At 43.9% G+C, this 20746-nt stretch overlaps 1 protein-coding gene across 2 annotated transcripts; it reads left to right on the plus strand.

Moving 5' to 3' along the window:
• Positions 1–6: 6 nt before the first annotated feature.
• On the plus strand, positions 7–10008 carry REXO2 (RNA exonuclease 2). 2 transcript variants are annotated; one of them, XM_029914794.1, is made up of 7 exons: positions 7–65; positions 1040–1123; positions 3919–3996; positions 4606–4717; positions 5955–6063; positions 7417–7470; positions 9554–10008. In XM_029914794.1, the coding sequence occupies exons 1-7, from the start codon at positions 15–17 to the stop codon at positions 9681–9683; spliced, it is 618 nt and encodes a 205-aa protein (XP_029770654.1). In that variant the 5' UTR covers positions 7–14; the 3' UTR covers positions 9684–10008. The 2 variants fall into 2 exon arrangements, with proteins under 2 accessions (XP_029770654.1, XP_029770655.1); XM_029914795.1 differs by lacking the exon at positions 7–65 and adding an exon at positions 538–641.
• The last annotated feature ends 10738 nt before the right edge of the window (positions 10009–20746 follow it).

Consider the following 20746-nt stretch of genomic DNA (forward strand, 5'->3'; position numbering starts at 1 on the left):
AGGCTGGCGCAGCCATGGCGGCAGGGGAGAGCATGGCTCAGCGGATGGTCTGGGTGGACCTGGAGGTGAGTGCGGGGCGGGGGGTGGGGGGGGGAGGCGAGCGGGGCTCGGCGCGCAGACGGGTCGCCGAGGTCCCTGGGTGGCAGGTGTGGCAGGTGGTCGCCGCCGGGCCGCGCGGGCGGGTGGGCAGCTGGCCCCCTGCGGGTGTTAGCAACTGTGCTGGACTTGGGGGCTCCTTTTCAGAAGGGAAGAGTCCTCCATATGGCTGCACCCCTCTCCCCGCCCCCCTGAGCTCCGCTCGGGTGTGGACCTCCCTAACGCTTCGGTCCCTTGGGCGCAGGGTCACCGGGGTGGGGGGCGGGGCGGGGCCGGCGGCCGTGCCGATTCCAGACCCCCCCGCCCCCCCTTCCGCAGCCCTACGGGACCCTGGGCGGCTCGGGCTGGACGGGACTCCGGAGATGACTCAGCCTTACCTCTCACTCCATAAACGAGAAAACTGAGGCCCCGAGAGGGAATGCGTCTCCTTCAAGGTCATGCTGTGAGGGTCCGAGTTGGGGCTAGAGCCTACTTCTGACCCCTTTGGGGTTTCCCAGCCCAACCCGAGGGCTCCCCCGCTCCTCCGCCGCTGAACCTGTTTTCTGGTATATGAAATGGGGGCGGGGGTAAATCATCGTGCTCTCTCCATTAGATCGTGGTCACGATCAAGTGGTGTAATTAATATGAAAACTTTGTAAGCTGCAGAGACGTGGTGATGTGAGTTGCCTAACTCTTAACCAATGGGATGGTGTCAGCACTCAATTTCGCTGACTCTGCATCTGTCCTGCCACAGAACTGGGGTGCCTGACCTATAGCAGGCCCTTGGTAAACATTTATTGCACAAATGACTCATGTTGAGTGCCTGGAGGGCTTGCCCGAGAAGCATCGTTGTCTCTTGTATCCTGGCTGTGGGAGAGAAATGGAATATGGGGGAATTCCAGTTCAGTAAAATTGGGTAAAATAGATGGTTCTGTGTGTGTTACATTTTTACTTTTGATTGCAGATGACAGGATTGGACATTGAGAAGGACCAGATTATTGAGATGGCCTGTCTGATAACTGACTCTGATCTCAACATTTTGGCTGAAGTAGGTGACGCCGTGTAATACAGTTGTACTATTTAGAGTGTACTGCAAATCTAAGTTGCCCCCCCCCCAATCTCTTTATGTAAAAAGTAGGAAACCTGAGGCCCATGTAGGTTAAGTTCCAAAGTAAGGTGCTAAGTCATGGTAAGGGTTGGTTCTAGGTCCAAAGTAGTCTGTCTCACAACCTAGTTACTTTTCAATAATCCATGCCCCAAATGACAAACATAAATGCTCTCGTTTACAGAGACCCTTCTGTGTGCCGTGCACAGTTCTCAATGCTTTACACGAACTCACTCTCAGTCCTCACGGGGACTGTGAGGTAGGTGGTCACACTCATTTTCTAGAGGAGGACGTTTTGGCAGAGACCGTGGGTGATTTGCCCGAGGCCGCCTGGCTTGTTGTTGGGGAAGCCAGGAAGTTCACCCAGGCGGTTTAAGTCAAGAACTTGTAACCGGCTGGACAACCGGCTGGTGACTCATGCCAAGACTGACATCTTTATATCATCCCCTTAACTTTAACTTGACTCCCGATGTCCAGTCTGCCTTCTCCACCAGGATGTGTGATTGCCTCGATCTATATTAAGATTTTAGAAAGCGAGCGTTCTCCTGTTGAATTATTGGGCGTGATTACGGTTGTAACATGCCGCTTTTAACCGACACACTGAGCACACCTGTTGCCCTTTGGCCACCTGTGAAACCGCTTGAGAAGGTGTGGGAGAGCCGCTGATTGGCAGACGGTGAGCTCCCTGGGCGGGGATTGATCCTGGCCTCCCAGTGGCAGCCGCCTGAGAGGCAGTAAGAAACTCCAGGGACTCGGGGGGTGGGGGGATGCTTGCAGAAAAGGGGGTCCTGTTCCCGGAGGGTCGGAGTGATGTGCTGCTGACACAGGATAAATTTCAGATTTCTCCAGAAAAGACCGCTCCTTATCTTGGTAGGTAGGAGACGGGAGAAGGCGTTTAGAGATGAATTGCTACTTCTTCATCCCTCAGCTGGAGGAGAATCATGAGACTTCGTTTCTCATCATAACAACCAGCTCTTTTTTTTTTTTTAACTTTATATAAATACAGTTCTGTGTTTTGGGTTTGGTTGTTTTCCTTTTTTTCTTTCCTTTTTTTTTTTTTTTTTTTTTTTGGTTCTTTGGGATTTACTGCAGATGAATAGTGAAGTGTCTTTATTTTGTCAGCCCTCCTTACCCTTGGCTAAAGAAGAGTTTTTCCCTTAGCCTGTTGATATAATGTGAAATACTGACAGTTTAATGGACCAGTTAGTACCCACCCTGGAGGAAATTTGGGTCTGTATTCACACAGCTGACGGTGACTGTGGTGTTTGTAAATAGACTCAGTCAGAGAAGGAGAAAAATGTTACCCCCCCAAAAAAAAAAGCTTACGGGCTGTTGGGACTTAAGTGTCATTTTTGTGGAAAATGTGTTTTGTTCTTGTATGTGAGTTTGAGGAAAAAGTTTTATGCCGGAAGACAAACAAACGTCCTACCCTGGAATTTTTTCTGTGGCTCGCACGGTGTGCCAGCTCGGCCCTGGAGTAAGTCACAGAGCCTGGATTCATAGTTTGCTGTTCCCAGAAGAGTTGTTAGAATTTTTTTTTTTTTTTGCTTTATGTTTGTGTGTGTATGTTTGTGTGTGTGTGTGTGTGTGTGTGTTTTAATACGTGTAATCAGTGGATTTTTTTGCTTCTTAGAGATTAATTTTACCATTTTTCTTGTTTGGCTGAAAGTCCTTGTTATAAGAAGTCAAATTAGCCACATTCTAGCCTTTGCTCTCAGTGATTACAAACTATTTTTAGTAATAATACCTTGGATTCATAGAGTACTTGTCTTCCAAAAAGTTCAAAGACTTTGATATCGATCATTTCTTTTATCCTGTGAAACAGCCCTTTGCGGGAAGGGGCCGGCTTGTTATCTCCCTGGTGCAGGAGAAGGAAGCCCCAGATGACCTGTTTGGTGCAAGTCAGGCTTCCGTTACTGCTGGGACTCTGCCCGAGACACTCAGAGGTCGAATGTTAAGTGGAGCGGAGAATTTGAGGCCCCCGTGTCCCCCCCACAGGTGTTACGTTACCTTTTAACTTTCTGATATAAAAATATTAAAATGCAACAGTGTAACATTATCCAAAGTTTACGTGTAGTCAGCTGTTAGTTTCTTACCCTGTTCTGCTGTGCATCCCACTCCCCAAAGGCGGAGAACTTTCTTGATACATGTTTGCATATACAATTGTGTGTAGTTATTTTTTTTATCCAGTGTAGATGAAATCACATGCACACACATACTGCTGTCCAATTTACCTCTTCCGCTTGGCAGTCTAGACACTTTCCAAAATGAGCTCCTAATTAAAGGTTGGCAAGCTTTTTAAAAAAGGACCGAATAGTAAATATTTTAGGCTCGGAGTGCCACATACCTGTCACTTGTTTGTTTGTTTTACACTCTTTAAGATGTAAAAAAAAAAAAAAAAAAAAAAAAAAAAAAGCCAAAGGCTAGGGCTGGGTTTGCTGACCCTTGATAGACAAGCAGTATCTTCTTAGGCATTTCACTTTTCAGAGGGTGTGTGTGTGTATGTGTGTGTGTGCGTGCGCGCGTGCGCGCCTGTGTGTGTGTGTCCATGCACACACATGTTCATGCCTGTTCATGCGCTGGAATGAGTTGAGGACCACTTACAGAGATAACAAAGGGCCCTCATCTCTTTCTCTGCTGTTTATATGTTCAATCCTCGCAGCAGGTTAGACTTCACCTCGGACCCCAAGGTTTATCCCCGTTGATTCTGGATGACTAATGCCTTTTCCCATCCACAGGGCCCTAACCTGATTATAAAACAGCCAGATGAGTTACTGGACAGCATGTCAGATTGGTGTAAAGAGCATCACGGGAAGGTAACATTACCAAAATAACAGCAGTGCTGCTTTGGGGATCGGGAACCAGTGTGTTGCTCCCACAGCTGAATCCTATACCCTGTTGGATGGGATTTTAAAAAGGGTTAGAGGAAGATTGCTTGGCAAGCCCGGGAGACCACTTGCTTGTTCCCCTGTCACCTTTGGGACCTCTCGAGATCATCTTCTCCTGAATGTTCTCTCTTTTCCTCTCCTGCACTCAGTCTGTCGCGAACGCATTGCGGATTGTCAAGTATTGCTCAAGTCAGTCTTTTGGATAAGGTTAGACGTCAACTTCCAGAAAAGGGGGGAATACTGCTCTCCTGTTCAGAGTTGTCTCTTCCCAGAGCTTGTGTCCTCGGACTCTGAGCACCGTCTTTTCTGACCGTGTGGAAATGCTATTAACAATCAGGGAACATAGCCTTTCTGACCTGGATTCTTTAAGAAAAAAAAAAATCAGTGCAAGGATGGCAGTATCACTTTGAACTTGAGCTTTACGAGTAGTCCATCTGTGGTTATATTTGCCCATTTTAGAAGTGAAGTGTCATTTCTGGATGCCTCTGAAAACTGACTTGATGTGTTTCTGGTGGGGGCTGGGGTTCTCTCTTGCAGTCTGGTCTAACCAAGGCAGTGAAGGAGAGTACAATGACGTTGCAGCAGGCAGAGTATGAATTTCTGTCCTTTGTGCGACAGCAGACTCCTCCAGGGCTCTGTCCCCTCGCAGGTAAACTCCAGTCCTACGTGTGTTGTAGATAGCCTTCCACTGTGGTGGTTCCAGAAGGATCCACCAGGACCACCATGCCTTCCGCTCTCCCCGGTTCAGAGTTTACACCTTCAGTTTGTGTTGTTTTCCTCGTGTACGTTATAACATGGGTACTGGAAACATGCCCTGAAACCCAGTATGAGATCTGCGGACACGGACTCCGTAAAATTTTCCCTCGTATTTTTATTATGGAAAATTTCACACGTGCGGGAAAGCTGGATTTAGTGACGGATCACCTTCGGCCGTGTATGTTTTGGACATTTGAAAGTAATTTGCAGGCATTCTGACACCTCATTTCTAAGTACTGAAGCATTTGCTAAGAATGAGGGCCTTTTCTGAGGTAGCCACAATGTCATTGTCACGTGTAAGGTGATTGAAAATACTTCAGTAACATCAGTTGATATCTAGTCCACGTGGAAAATGTCTAATTGTTTTTGAACGAGGACTCAGGACTCATGCGTGAGTTTACCTGTTTCCCCACCCCCCACACTGTGTAACATTGACTTTTTAAAGCCACCAGGCCAGTTCTAGGATTTTGAAAGGACTGCCATTGTCAGGGGAGAGTTAATGGGTTGTGGAGATGTATTCACATTTGTATATGTAAATGGGTGTGATAACTTACACTTTCCTTAAATTTCATTACAAAACTGTGACACGCGGTACTAGAGCATATTTTGTAGATGTAATCTCCCTCGAGCCAGTGTGGCCGGCGTCTGTTTTACCGTCCTTATTTAAATTTAGTGTTTTTAATATAAATTACTGTATGGAAACATGAATATGGATATGATTTGTTAAAATTGGAATATGAATAAAGGCTTGCTTACTTAATGTGATTCAGTTTTTAGTGTTAGTAGTGTGGATTTCCTGACACCGGAGAAAATTCGCACATCTGGTATGATCCAAAAAAAAATGAGGAATAGATTGGTGTGTTTAGTATGCGGAATGTTAGATTTATCCTTTTGTCCAGAGAGAGGCTGTTAATAAATTGACCTTGAGCTCGACTGAGTGCTCAGAAATCTGCACTTGTAAGCTAATCACATGCACTCAAACCTGATGTAGAGATGTTGAGATGCTTTTAGGAATTGTTTGAATGAAAAAGAGAAAAATCTTCTCCATTTCGAGAACAGTTAATGAATTTTTATATCCTGTTGTGTGTGGCTAGAAATACACAGATGCGGTATGCTTCGTGTCTTTCTAGGAAATTCAGTTCATGCAGATAAGAAGTTTCTTGACAAATACATGCCCCAGTTCATGAAACATCTTCATTATAGAATAATTGACGTGAGCACTGTTAAAGAACTGTGCAGGTAAGGGCTATATTTAGGATCCATTGAATTGCCCATTTAACATGTTTTCATTGAGAAATTGTGGAAAGTCATTGAAGAGAGCCGTAGGCCGTGAGGGTGCCAGGTGGGTGTGCGACATCAGCCCCCTGTCCCTGGGACAGGTCCTTCGTGGATTCTGGGCTGGGGAGAATTACGGGAAACGGTGTCCGAAATCTTCTGTATAAATTTCCTTAGTCGAGCACCCGTTCTGCGCCACGCATTGGCCTGTGTGCTGGGAACATACAGATGAAAAGCCTTTTAATAGCTTAGAATCTAGTGGGGTGATGGATGTGTAAAGCAGCCCCCCCCACCAAGCGTACTCTGTGATGACCCCAGTCATGGGAGTGTGCACACAGAGTAGCGAGGGGACCGGGGAAGGAGTCTCGAAATGTGCCGGGTGGAGGAGTGGGAAGTCGGGGAAAGCTCTGCAGAGGAAATCGCTTTTAGGTTGGTCCTTAAAGAAGAGCGGATGTTTTCCAGGCCTGTAAGTGAGGCGGGAGGATTCTGTAGAATGGGCAGAAGTAGGAAGAAATAGGGGTTCAGGAAGATAGGGGCAAAGCACAGTTGAGGCATTACAGAGAGTTCCTCAGTGCTGGAGGGCAAAGCATGAGGACTGGAAAAGGTGGGAGGTGAGGCCAAGTCGCAAAGGGCTCGGACAAGTGCCGAGAGGGTCACCCTGTACGGGATGGGCTCCTTTCAGAACGTTTAAGTAGAGGAATGAGTGAGAGCCATCAGAGCATTCTGATTAGACGGTGGCAGGAAAAGAGGGGGATCAGAAAGGAGTTTGCCTCATCACTGAGAGGACAATGACCTAGGGAAATGGCATTTGGGCAGCAGAGAAGGGGACGGAGGTGAGACACCGAGAACATCGCTTGGTGCCACATCCAAGAGCAGAGGACGGGGGACAGGAAGAGCTGTGCAGCGGCTCTAGCATCTCTGGTTTGGGCAGAGGACGGACTGCTGGAGGGTAAAGGGGGAGGCAGGAGGGAGAGCAGATTCGGGGGACGGGAAGAGGGAGGCCTTGAGGATAAGCGTGGTTGTATATATGTTGATTAGACGTGTCTGATGGATCTCTGGGTGACGTCCAGGTGGCTGGCTGTCCAGACCAACCGGGGGAGGGCCGGGGCGGCGCGAATCGAGGAGTCTCAGCCATCTACGAGCCTGCCTATGGAGAGTATCCGGGGTGAAGGGCCGCGGGACGAGAGTCTGGTCAAGGGGGCAACTCGGTAGCTGAGCCAAATGCCTTTTTCCTTGTGAATAAATTGCTTGAAGGAGGTAATTATCCAGTGTATTTGAGACAGTTTCCTTTGAGAGTTCCGTTTTTGCTGTGTATAGACGCTGGTATCCAGAAGAATATGAATTTGCACCAAAGAAGGCTGCTTCTCACAGGTAAGTTTGGGTCCTTCCAAGAGCTTGGCCCTTGAGCTCCCAACTGCCTCCAATGATGTCTGTTCTCTGCTCTTGTTTTCGTGGGGGGGAAGTAAAAGTCCGCCCGCATAAAGACCACTTTCTTTTGCCAAGATTGTCTGGAGTGTGGTCAGGATTCTAGTCTTCCATTCTGAGATACCTAGCATCTTCTGTCTTTAGTGCAGCTTCGGAGCTTTGGGACAGCTCAGTTCATCGGTCTGATCAGACAGTCTGTACTCTTTCTGGTAACGAGCAGAATTACTATTCCTCCCAGCAAGAGCATGAACTTGTAGCTGTTCGAGATTAATTAGAACACTTTGCGGTCAGTTGTATTAACAGCCTAACTTTGACGCTTTTTAGTTTTTCGGATCCTTTCTTTTATGTCTGTAAACTTAGGCACAGGAGCACAAGAAATTTGAAGATCTTGTTTGTCTAGTGTTCTGTTTTGGCTCTTTAAAAACAATTTAAAAATTTTATCAGGAGAAACATTAAGCTTGATGGGGAATTTAGCAGCTGGCTTCTTTTTTTTATTTTTCAACATTTAATCATTTTTGAGAGACAGAGACAGAGCACAAGTGTGTGAGGGGCAGAAAGAGAGGGAGACACAGAATCCGAAGCAGGCTCCAGGCTCTGAGCTGTCAGCCCAGAGCCTGGCGCGGGGCTTGATCCCACGAACCCTGAGATCATGACCTGCGTCAAAGTCAGACGCTTAACCAACTGAGCCCCCCTGGCAGCCCAGGCACCTGGCTCCTGAGAGGTAGCAAACAGAAAGACCAAGCCCCTGCTCTAAAGAGTTTGCCATCCCACCGTTTCTCTGGGGAGAGGGATTACCGGGGCTATAGCACAAAAATACGGGCTTAGAAGACCTTGTCTGAAACAGGGTTTGATGTCTTTCGGATTCCAGAATTTTTCAAGCTTTAGAAAGGTCATAGCATATCTGTAGTGTTTAGTGTTATGTAACACGCCTGACAAGGTCTGAGGAAGCATCCCGTGATCAGACACGTTGGTACTTCTGCAGTGAACCTGGGTATTCCCACCAAGTAGCCTAACTAATGAGCATACGTAACCTCCATCAAGATTAATCAGGTTTTGCCACATCGTCATCAAAGTGCTTTGGGTTTCAGGGTCTTTTATGGATCTAAGTGGGTTTTGTGGCTAAAACATCGTACGCAACACTGATTCAGTCAGAGGCTGTGTTTTGGGTGGTTCCAGCTCTCCACCACATTTCCAAGACCCAGGAAGAGAGCAAAACTGTCACCTCAGCCACGGTAACGGTTGTAAAACCCGTGCACTCACGTTTGTCCAGTTTATTCTCTAGAAGACGCTCGTGGCTGATCATTCAGAGCTTGCTGACTGACCTGCACACTGTTCTGATGATCTCGGTTACCCGGTTTCTCGGACTAGAACCGATGAGAAACAGCATGTTGGGGAAGACAGGCTGTTCGATGGCGCCAGGCCGCCCCCGGTCATTAGCACAGGTCCCCACCAGAGAGGAAGTAGACATCTCCTGTATGGTCAGGGGCGATGGTGATGGGTGTGTATGCTGGCTGAGTCGTGAGTTAGGCTTGAGCGTGTCCGTACATGTTGCGTACGGATGTCGTCCAGCATTGCACGGTTTCCCAGACTTGGTTCCATGAGCTGTTGGTGAGTGCTCCACGGATGTGGCCGATTAACTTTTAGAAATACTGTGGGTGTACTGCAGCCTCCCCTGGGAAACGCGCAGTACGCGTTGGTACATTAAATGCTTTGCAAAGAAGTTCAGGCCAGGAGTATTTGACCTAGTTTTTCCTGAACACTTGACCCCGGAGTTAACTTTTTTCCCTTGGAACACTTTCCCATCTTCTAGGATGGTTTGGGCGACTTTATATAATCACATATATTTTAGGAAACACATTTTTAATCACATTTTTTTTTAACAAAGCCCCTACATTTGCTTTATTGAAATGCTCCTCCTCTTAGTGATGTAAGGCCGTGGCCTTTACAGTAGCGCCTTGTTCTTAAGTCCTTAGTCCATTGCTCATTTCCTCTGTGGACATTCAGTTGAGCGTGGTATGTTTGCTTGTAGGGCGCTGGATGACATTAGCGAAAGCATCAAAGAGCTTCAGTTTTACCGAAATAACATCTTCAAGAAGAAAACAGATGAGAAGAAGAGGAAAATCATAGAAAATGGGGAAAATGAGAAGACCGTGAGTTGATGCCCGCTCCCCGCTGCCAGCACGTCGTTCTCTGGGAAAGCACCTGCTGGTAGTTCCATTTCGATTCGTTTTCTGTTCCTGCTGATGTCTCGGCGCAGCGCCTTCTTTCCGTTAACTCGCGTCTCCAGATTATCCAGACAGACAGCACCCGAAATCTTACTTTCCCCCTAACATTCTGTTTTCATTTATGACACAGCAGCAGCTCCTTTGTACGTACCAGGTCATGTCCATCCCTCGGTACATAATCTGCATTTGCTTTTAGACCATTTCTTTTGTTTAAAATAATAATAATATAATAATAAAGCTAGTTCTATTGAAATGCAAACCTTTTTGTACCATCTGTTCTTTCGCAGTTGGATTACTGGCAAGCGGTGGCACTTTGTAAGTGGTATGGCTGATGTTTACGTTGTTTTAATGACGTTAGGGGCGGAGGAACTCTCTTCTGTTAAACAGGAAGAGAACCTGTCTGTCCTGCTCACACACCCAGCACAGAGTAACTGGAGGTAGATCCAGAGAAGCCAATTTCATTGTTACGGTTTCCAAACTAACAGGAGCTCTGGAAGAGCTGCTTTCAGCTGCATCCACGAAATTCCAGCCGTCCCGCGGGGACTCTGTAAGTAACCGCTAAGGTTTATCGAACAGACACTGTGGAAGGCAGTGAGTGTGGTACAGCGTCGGATGCCCTAGGTCTGTGGTCAGCAAGTATCTAAGGAAGGATTTCAGTCTGAATGTGCTAACTCCGAATTTGCATCCTGTACAGCACAATGCTAAGGCGAATCCTTAGCCAGAGGGTGTATCAGAATCCTCTGTCTGTAGAACACGACTCATTCTGACAAATTCCTCTTAAGGCAGGAAATCAGAATTGGGAAAGGCCCACAGGTGACTTCTGCCGGACCTAGAGAAGCACTGTATCGAAAGCCTTTTCCATGGCGGTCTCAGATTGCATTTCTGTGTCCATTATGGCTGCTATATGGACACAGCAGTGTGATCCTAATGTGTGAGAAATCTAGTCGTTTCTGTATCTGCAGAATTAATCCCAGTTTTATTTACTAAGGTGAGCTTTGCAGTAACCTCATGAGTGGAGAAAGCCTTTAGTGTAACTTTTTCCAAATGAACAAATTAATTCTCAAATTCATAAGCGTAGTTGAGTGTAAGCTGATGAAAACCGAAGTCTGCTGACGTTTCCGACCAGTGTTCTCCCTGCGGTCCGGAGTAGCGTGGGTTTTTTTAGCTCCCGGGCCGACCTCTGTGGTTTGGAAGACTGGATCGCATGACAGGTGAGGACCGGGTTCTTGAGTCAAACTCTGGCTTCGCACCCCAGCTCAGAGACTTACTGAGGGGCTCTGCCCGGCTCATTTCTCTAAGCCTTAATTTTTTTATTTATAAAATGAGAATGATGGTGCTTAACTCAAAAAATAACGTTAGGATGAAATCCTTCTCTTATTGTTCTGGGCGCAGTGCTTGGTACAGAGTGAGCACCGTGGTGTGCCAGCTCAGGCAGAGAGAAGATGGACTGGCTCAGCCCAGCAGCCCTGGGAAACGGCGCCGTGCCTGCCGAGCTGTGCTGATTCGGGGCACTGCTTTAGATCCGTGTCCGCTCAGATGACCTGTGGCTGACGGTACGATGCTGAAGATGGTCTCCCTACCAGTGCGACCTTGCCTCGTCTTGTTCCAGCTGAACTTTGGCACGATTTGTCCTGACTGGCTCTCAGGAATGTTATAAATTCTAGTGCAAGAGAAGGTATGTAAACACTGGGCTTGAGCAAAGTTCGTAGGAAGTAGGCTAATGGTTTGAGCCCCACTGTTTGGCTTTCTTAAGAACTTCAGCTCCCGGTCTTCATTTTCAGTCTTCCGTCACATAAATGGCCCTGCTCACTGGTTTAATCCCCTGTTCCGTATCTCCATGATGTCGCAGTGTCTTCTAACGGAGCGAGCACATGTTAAGTTTTAGCAAAATAATTGGCAGCCTGTGAGATGAGCAAATCTGGTCTGAGGCCGGTCTGCGTGCTGGTTCAGTGATTAGTCCATTATTTATTAGTCGGCTTTAGGAAAAAAAAAAAAAAGAAACTTAAATTTGTAGTGCTGGTAACGGATTTCACAGGGGATTTCTGAAGCGATGAAGTAATTTCTGTGAAATGAACCGCCGTGCTAATTGGTTTAAATGGAACTACCGTCTTAAGAATGATCGGCGTGTTTGTTTAGCAGAGGATTATTCCTTAAACTCCGAACGTGGATGAGTTAGCACAGTGATGGTAGTCCCCAGCCGGCATGCCTTGGTGCTCATGTAATCTTGCTGTTGGAGTGAGTGTATGGGCAAGAAAGACACCTTTCCCCCCCCCAGTGGCTTAGCCACAGGAGGTAAGAATGGAGCCCCACACCTGTACTTCCTCACTTACAAAACAGTCGATCGCTTTATCAACAAACAGCCAACAAAGTCACAGGGATATTGATAGTCTCCTTCGGCAGAAGTGGCGTTCTCAGATACGTAAGCCTAAAAGAAAAAAAATAAAGACTGGCTAGTTGTAATGTTCAAGTGCAATTTTGTCGTTTGGTAAAATTTGACGTTTTGATTGCCTGGTGATAGGGCGTGAAAATCTTAGGTGCACTCGGGTGTCTCCATATTGAAAAATTAACAAGCAGCAGGGACAGTGGAAAATTGCTTGTTAGGATAAGCCACTCGCAGCAGATTGACGAAAGCAAAAGCTGTTAATGCTGTGTATCTTTTGCGGAGGCCCAAACCACGAGTGCTGAATGCTGTGTGCTCTGACGTGTGCCGTATGTCTGTTGTGCGCGTTGAGTTTTGGTTATGTGAACAGAGCCTTTTAATTGTGTGTGGCTCCTGACTTACCATGGCCACGGTGGTCACATAAGTGACGAGTTTCTCCCGAGTGGAGTGTTTTGTACCGAGTAGAGGAATGCTTGAGGTTTTCTAAGAGGACAGAACTTCAATCTACTCCACGCACACACAAAAGGGTAACTGCGTATGAATATTTATTGAGCTTGATGGTGGTTTTTTCACAATGTGTACATGTATATATATAAATACTAAGAGGTACCCCTTAGGTATATAATTGCTACGTGTCCAAGATCTCAGTAAAGTTGTTGATATGTATATGTTTAAAAGGCTGCCAAAAAGAAGGGATTTATAAATCTTCATTTCGTTAGAATGCAGACAGATGCAGCCATTGCTTTCATAACTGACTTGAGACTTGACTTGGCCTCCAGGATAATTTAATCCGTTTAGTTCTGCACATGGGTTGTAACACCACTGGTGTTCTAGGATACAGAAAACAAGAGCTTCTCGTTTAGGAAAAAGCCCTTGAAAATGGGAAGTTTGGGGAGTGTGGAGCGAAAACACGTTCTTGTGCAAATGAAATCCTACCATCAACAGCCTACAGATCTGTGGGGACCCACAATTAAGTTGCGCAATTTGGGCTGCATAACAATAGGAATGCACAGTTGACGGTTGAACCACACGGGGCTTGGGGAGCGCCAACCCCCCCCCCCCGCCCCCTGCACAGCCAGAATCTGCCTATAACTCTCTGCTGCCTCACAGTTTTACTAATAGACTCTCCAGAGATGTTTCCACTGAACTACTCGTGCAGGGGTGAGGCGTGGCACACAGCATTCAGGTGGATGCTTGCAACGCTTGAGCTCACCACAGGAGCGACGATGGCTATGAACTTAGTACAGTAATACAGTTTTGCAGAGGTCTGATTTAATATTCATACAACTATGGTGCTGTGTGCAGCCTGGAAGCGTGTAAGTTCTGATAAATTTTAACTTCTCATGGATTCGTATATATTTTATGGTAGTAAATGATGAAAACTGTACGTATATTTTACGCCTTTGTGACATACCTAACTTTTTCTTGATTTTCTCGTGTTTCTAGGTCATGCAGTTCACCTGTGAGTTATTTCAAATGGTCACAAATCTCCAAAAATTTTCCAACATACTCATTTCAGTGTAAGTGGACATGTGTTGTTCAGGGGTCACATGTACTTAACGCCACGGAACTCTCTAGACTTGTGGCAAAAATGGTAAATTTTAGGCATATTCTGCCACACACACACACACACACACACACACACATGAAAGGATGCGTACACTGACAACCCATTTTCAGAATGATCCTGTTCTTGGGACGAGTGTGTAAATGAAAGCCGGCCTGGAGGAGCTGGACTTGGGGACACTTATGTGTGCCCTTGGGAGGAAGAACTTGCTCCTGATTTGGAATGGCAGGAGGCGGGCGGCCAAGGGAGCTGCTTTCTCTTGGGTCTGTCTCCAAGCGCTGTAGGCGAGGCTGCTGTTATTTGTGGACAAAGGAAAGTTAACAGAGAGCCTTTAGGAGCACCGAGCCATCTTCCTGCCACACGAGGTGGGGGAGAGACGCTTCTGCTTTCTGAGCCCGCTGGGCGCCCTGTGCAGGCATGGAGGCCGCCCTGGCATCCGGGCCTGTTCTGTTCCTGTGGGAACTTTCCACTTTTCATTCTGCCTCCCCAGTTCTCTCTCCTGGGCAGTAGGATTCACTGTTAATTAGAGACTGTATCCGGTAGATACTTTGGTTGTCCCTTGGTTGAACTTTTTCTGTCCAGGTCGTTCATTTATTTTTCTTATACGCTCATCTGTACTCTTCTAGGGGTTCTAAAGTACTTTATTCTGTCTACCTTCTATCTCATTCTGTCCTTAGCATGCTTTCGGAGATCTGTCAAAAGAATAGCACTGTCATTTTATGTTCACATTTAACAACTAGAAGAAAGCAATTTCAGAGGAAAAGTAGGACAAATGTTGGAGACATGGTGACGGGAATTCCTAGCCATCCCTAGAAGGGGGAAGGGGCAAAGGGAGCTCCTGTTTGACCTATGTGTTACATAGAAGCTTCCAGAAGTATCTAGCATTACATGCTCCAGGGCCCGCTCGTACTAGAAAACCTTGTTTTCTGTTTTCCCCTCAGGCTGTCAGTATTTGTTTTCCACAGTTTTAGTTTTATAAACAGCAAAAATGTTATTCTTAACTCTCTCTAGAGATTGCCAACTTTTGTTTTGCCAGACAAGAATGTTAAAAATACTATTTTCTATCATCTATCATTTCATAAAAGAAAACTCATTTTAAAACATAACAGGTATGTCCTTTCAGGAGAAGGGACAGGTACTTTGAGTGGAATACATGTAGCTTTGTGAAAAGTCCAATTGTGGCCTTATTTTCATTGCCCTTCACATTGACTAAAAAACACACCATTTTCATTTTTGGCCTGTATCAGTTCCCAGATTGGAGTTTGGGAATCACTGGTGTATTTATGCGCTGAATGTCTGTCCAAAGCACTCCTGGAAGAGAGGAGAGAAAAAGAAGGGACATTGTAGAGTACCCAAATAATTCTTTTTTTGACAGCCATTAAATGAAGGCAATTGGAAGATAGGCAGAAAGACTTGCCGAGGTCCAGCGGAGATGAAGTTATGTTAACGATCCGAGCATCAAGGCGCGGTGCGTCATCTGTGGTTTCATTCCGTTCATGACCTCGTGTGGCCTTCCCGGGTGATCCTCGGAATGCCGTGACTTCTTTGGTTATTCGAAACCTTGTTTTTCCAGTTTAGAAATTCTGAAGTTGTTTTTGTGTGACCTTTCGCTATAAAGTCTTTGATCAGACACCGGCTTTCTGAAGGTGGGTGAAGACAGGTACGAGTTTTAAAATTATCTGAGTTTCAGATGAAGCCTCAAAATTTAAAAAGTAATTTCAATTGAAATAAATCCCAAATCTAGCTTAAGTTTGAAGAATATAGGTAAGTGTTTCCTATGATTAATACTGGTTTTTGAGAAAAGCGTGAAATACTTTTATTTAAAAAATTTTTTTAAATGTTTTATTTATTTTTGATACAGACAGAGACAGAGCATGAGGGGGGAGGGGCAGAGAGAGGGAGACACAGAACCGGAAGCAGGCTCCAGGCTCTGGGCTAGTTTTCAGCACAGAGCCTGACGCAGGGCTCGAACCCACGAACGTGAGATCTGACCTGAGCCGAAGTCAGAGGCTTAACTGACTGAGACACCCAGGCACCCCGACAAATACTTTTAAATACTGAGCTTCAGAAAGCCCCTTGGAAATGCAGTGTTACAGATCATTGAGAAAAGTGCTTCTAAAATTAGGTGGGAGAATGGGTCTTCTTCTCTGAAAATCTATAGCTTATACCACGAATGTGAGCGCATATTGCCATAGTTCTGGAGAATTCAGTTAGATCTTACTTAGTTGATAGTGAGAAAATGACAATATTATAAATAAAAATTTAGTTTTACTTAATACATTTTCTGAAGATTCTGACTGTGCTGTTTACTTATGAGGTGGGGTTGACACACAGTGTGACGCTAGAGCGTCAGGTATGTGACAGTGACTGGATGGCACGTTACTCGGTGCCCGCTCTGCGCCTGGCCACCCTCTGCCCCCACATAATGTCATTACGATATTACCCACTAGAGTCCCGGTGCCGTGCTTTTCAGCTCCCTGACTCATTTACTATATAACCGGAAGTTCGTGCCTCCTAATGCCCTTTATTTCGCCCACTCCCCCCACCCAACTCCCCTCTGACAACCATCTGTTTGTTCCATTTACTGTATTGAAGAGTCTTTTTTTTTTTTGGTTGATTTTGTTGGTTAGATTCCACATATAAGTGAAATCATATGGTGTTTGTCTCTCTCTAGCCTATTTAGAACAATACACTCTAGTTCCATCCATGTTGGAAATGGCAAGATCTCTTTTCACGGTTAAGTAATACTCCGTTGTGGATGTATACACCACATCTTTATCTGCTCATCTGTCGTTGGACACGGGCTGCTTCCTTATCTTGGCTGTTGTAAACAATGCTAGAGCAAACATGAGGGTGCATATAGCTTTTCAAATTAGTGTTTTCTTTTTTGGGGGTGTTTTCTTTGGGGTCCATCAGAATTACTGGATCATACAGTATTTTGCTTTCTAATTTTTTGAGGAACCTCTGTTCTATTTTCTACATTGGTTAAACCAACTTGCTTTCCCACCAACACTGCGTGAGGGTTCCCTTTTCCCTACATTCTTACCAACACTTAGTTTTTCTTGTCTTTCGGATGCTAGCTATTCTGACAGGTGTATGGTGATGTCTCTTTATGATTTTGGTTTGCATTTTCCTGATGACGAGTGATGTTGGTCATCTTTTCATGTGTGTCTTGGCCATCTGACTATCTTCTTTGGAACATGCATGTTGAGGTGCTCTATTCATGTTTTAATTTCATTGTTCCTTTTTTTGGTGTTGTATAAATTCTTGATATGTTTTGGATACTAACCCATTATTGGATGCATCATTTGCAAATCTTTTCTCCCATTTAGTAGTTTGCCTTTCTGTTGTGTTGTTCGTTTCCTGTCCTGTGCACGAGTTTTTATTTTGGTGTAGTCCTAATATTTTTGCTTTTGTTTCACTTGCCTGAGGAGACATATCCATAAATGTTTTGCTAAAACTGATGTCTAAGAGATGATTGCCCTTGCTTTCTTTTAGGTGTTGTAGGGTTTCAGGTCTCCCATTTAGGTCATTAATTCATTTTAAGTTTTACTTTTGTGAATGATGGAAGAAAGTGCTCAAGTTTCATTCTTTTGCATGTAAACTGTCCCAATTTTCCCAATACCAGTTTTTGAAAGGACCATCCTTTCCCTCTTCTATATTTTTGCTTCATATGACCATAGGATTGTAGGTTTATTTCTACACTCTGTCCTGTTCCATTCGTCTGTTCATTTTTATTTAAAAATTTTTAATGTTTGTTTATTTTTGAGAGAGAGAGGCACAGCATGAGGAGGGAAGAGGCAGAGAGACAGACAGACAGACACACACACACAGAATCCAAAGTAGGCTCCAGGCTCTGAGCTGTCTGCATAGATCCCAATGCGGGGCTCAAACTCACAAACCATGAGATCATGACCTGAGCCAAAGTCAGATATTTAACTGACTGAGCCACCGAGGTGCCCCAATCTCTCTTTTTTTTTTTTTTTTTTTGTGCTAGTGCTAAACGATTTCAACTAGTATAGCATTGCAGTGTATCTTTCAATCTGGGATTGTGCTAGCTCCAGCTTTCTTCTAAGATTGCTCTGGCTCTTCAAGGTCTTTTGTGGTTTCATACAAATTTTGAGATTATTCTAGTTCTCTGAAGAATGGTATGAGTATTTTGATAGGGATTGCATTGCATCTGTAGGTTGCTTTGGGTAGTGTGGACATTTTAATGATAATTTTTCCAATCCATGAGCATGGTATATCTTTCCATTTATTTATTGTCTTAGATTTCTTACATCAACGTCTTAGAGTTTTCAGAGTGTAAGTGTTTGACTTTCTTGGTTAAATTTATTCGTATGTTGTGTGTATGTGTGTTCTGTGCAATTGTAAATGGGATTGTTTTTAAAATTTCTTTTTCTGTTACTTTGTTAGTGTATAGAAATGCAAGAAATGTCTATATTAATTTTGTATCTGGCAACTTTACTGAATTTGTTTTGATAGTTTTGTTGGGGTCTTTAGGGCTTTCTATGTGTAATCATGTCATCTGCCCTCAGTAGTGACAATTTTACTTCTTCCTTACCAGTTTGGACGCCTTTTATTTCTTCTTGTCTAATTGCTGCAAGCTTGGTGCTATAGTTCGGTGTTGAATGATCCTTGTCTTGTTCCTGATCTTAGAGGGAAGACTTTGTTTTTCACTGCTAAGTATGATATTAAGATGTGGATTTTTTCATATGTGGCCTTTGTTATGTTGTTATATTTCCTCTATGCCCACTTTGTTGAGTTTTTTGTCATGAACATGTTATATTTCATCAAAAACCTTTTCTGCATCCGTTGAAATGATTTGGTGGTTTCTATCCTCCTTGTTAATGTGATGTATCACGTGGATTTGCAAAATTGGAACCACTCTTGCATACTGGGATAAATCCAGGTTGGTTGTGGTGAATGATCCTTTTAATATTTGTTGAGTGTGGTTTGCTGATACCTTGTGGAGGATTTTTGTATCTTGTTTGTTGTGGATATTGGCCCATCGTTTTCTTTCTTTTTTTTTTTTTGTAGTGTCTTTGTCTGGTTTTGATATCAGAGTCATGCTGCCTTATTGGGACGAATTTGGAAGTTTTTCTTCTTATTCCATTTTTTGGAATAGTTTGAGAAGACTAGATACTAACTCTTCTTTAAAAGTTTGTGGAACTCACATGTGAAATCATATGGACCTGGACTTTTGTTTGTTGGGGGTTTTTGATTACCCATTCCATTTTGTTACTAGTAATCAGTCTGTGCAGGTTTTGTTTTCCTTCTTGATTCAGTTCTGGAAGAGTCTATAGTTATAGAAATTGATTTGTCCAATTTATTGATATAATTTTTTGTCATAGTCTTTGATTTTCTATATTTGTATCCACATGTTTTTTCTTGATTCCTTTCTGCTTTTATTTGAGTCCTCTCTCTTTTTGCTGGATGGGACTGGCTAAAAGTTTATCTAATTTGTTTCTCTTCTCAAAAAACTAGCTCATGGCTTCACTGATTTTTTTTCTAATTTTATTGTCTTTATTTCATTTGTTTATGAGCTAATCCTTATTGTTTCCTTCTTTCTATGAATCTTATTTCTTATTTTTCTAGTTCCTAGGTGTGAGTTTAGCTTGTCATTTGAGCTTTTTCTTGTTGGTTGAAGTAGACTTGTATCACTATATATTTCTCTCTTAGAACTCCTCTCACTGTCCCAAAGATTTTGGACCATTGTGTTTCTATTTCATTTATCTTCATGTATGTTTTGATTTTTTAAAAATTGCTTCATTGACCCATTGGTTGTTTTGTATGTTGTTTAACCTTCACATGTTTCTTTTTTTTCTAGTTTTTTTTTCTTTGTAATTGATTTCTGGTTTCATACTGTTTTGGTTGGGAAAGATGCTTGATATGATTTCAATCTTAATTTTACTGAGACTTATTTTGTGGTCTAACATATAATATGACCTGGAGAATGTTTCATGTGGCCTTGAAAGGAGTGCGTATTCTGTTTTGGTTGGAATATTCTGTATGTATCTCTTTTAAATTCTTCTAGTCTGATGTGTTATTCAAAGCCACCGTTCCTTGTTGAGTTTCAGCCTGCATGACCTACAGACTGATAAAGCTGATACATAAAATTCCATCCTATAGTTGTGTTACTGTCAATTTCTCCCTTTATGTCTGTTAATTTTTGTTTTATGTCTTTAAGTGCTCCTGTGTTGGGTGCACAGGTATTTATAATTGTTATATTTTCTTGTTCGATTGATCCCTTTGTCACTATGTCCTGCCCTTCTTTGTCCCTTGTAACAGTCTTTGTTTTAAGGTCTATTTTGTCTGATGTAAGTATTGCTACCCTGGTCTTTTTTTCCCCTTCTATTTGCCTAGGATATCTTTTCCCACCCATTCACTTTCAGTGTCTATGTGTCTGTAGGATTTAAATGAGTCCTAACTGTGCAGCATATAAATGGGTTATTTTAAAAATCGGTTTGGTGGGGTGCCTAGGTGGCTCAGTTGGTTAAGTGTCGGACTTTGGCTCAGGTCATGATCTCACAGTCTGTGGATTCAAGTCCCACAATGGGCTCTGTGCTGACAGCTCAGAGCCTGGAGCTTGCTTCAGATTCTGTGTCTCCCTCTCTCTCTGCCCCTCCCCTGCTCTTGCTCTGTCTGTCTCTCTCAAAATAAAGATATAAAAATTAAAAAATCTGTTCAGTTATTCTGTGTCTTTTGATTATAGCATTGAGTCCATTGACATTTAAAGTAATTATTGATAGATATGAACTTTTTGCCATTTTGTTGTTTTTTTGGTTGTTTTTGTTGTTCTCTGTTCCTTTCTTCTTTTACTCTCTTCCTTTGCGGTTTAATGCCTATTTTTAGTGGTATGCTTGGATTCATTTGAGTGTGTTTTTGCATCTCTATTTATAGCTTTTTGATTTGTGGTTACCCCTGGGTTCATATACGACATCCCATATTAGGTTAATGGCTGCTGATGTTCAAAACACATTCTAAAAATACTGAATTTATATTGCCCCTCCATGTTTTTTTGTGTTTTTGATGTTATATATATATATA

Source organism: Suricata suricatta, chromosome 11 (genome assembly GCF_006229205.1).
Source record: "Suricata suricatta isolate VVHF042 chromosome 11, meerkat_22Aug2017_6uvM2_HiC, whole genome shotgun sequence".
In the NCBI taxonomy this organism is placed as follows: domain Eukaryota; kingdom Metazoa; phylum Chordata; class Mammalia; order Carnivora; family Herpestidae; genus Suricata; species Suricata suricatta.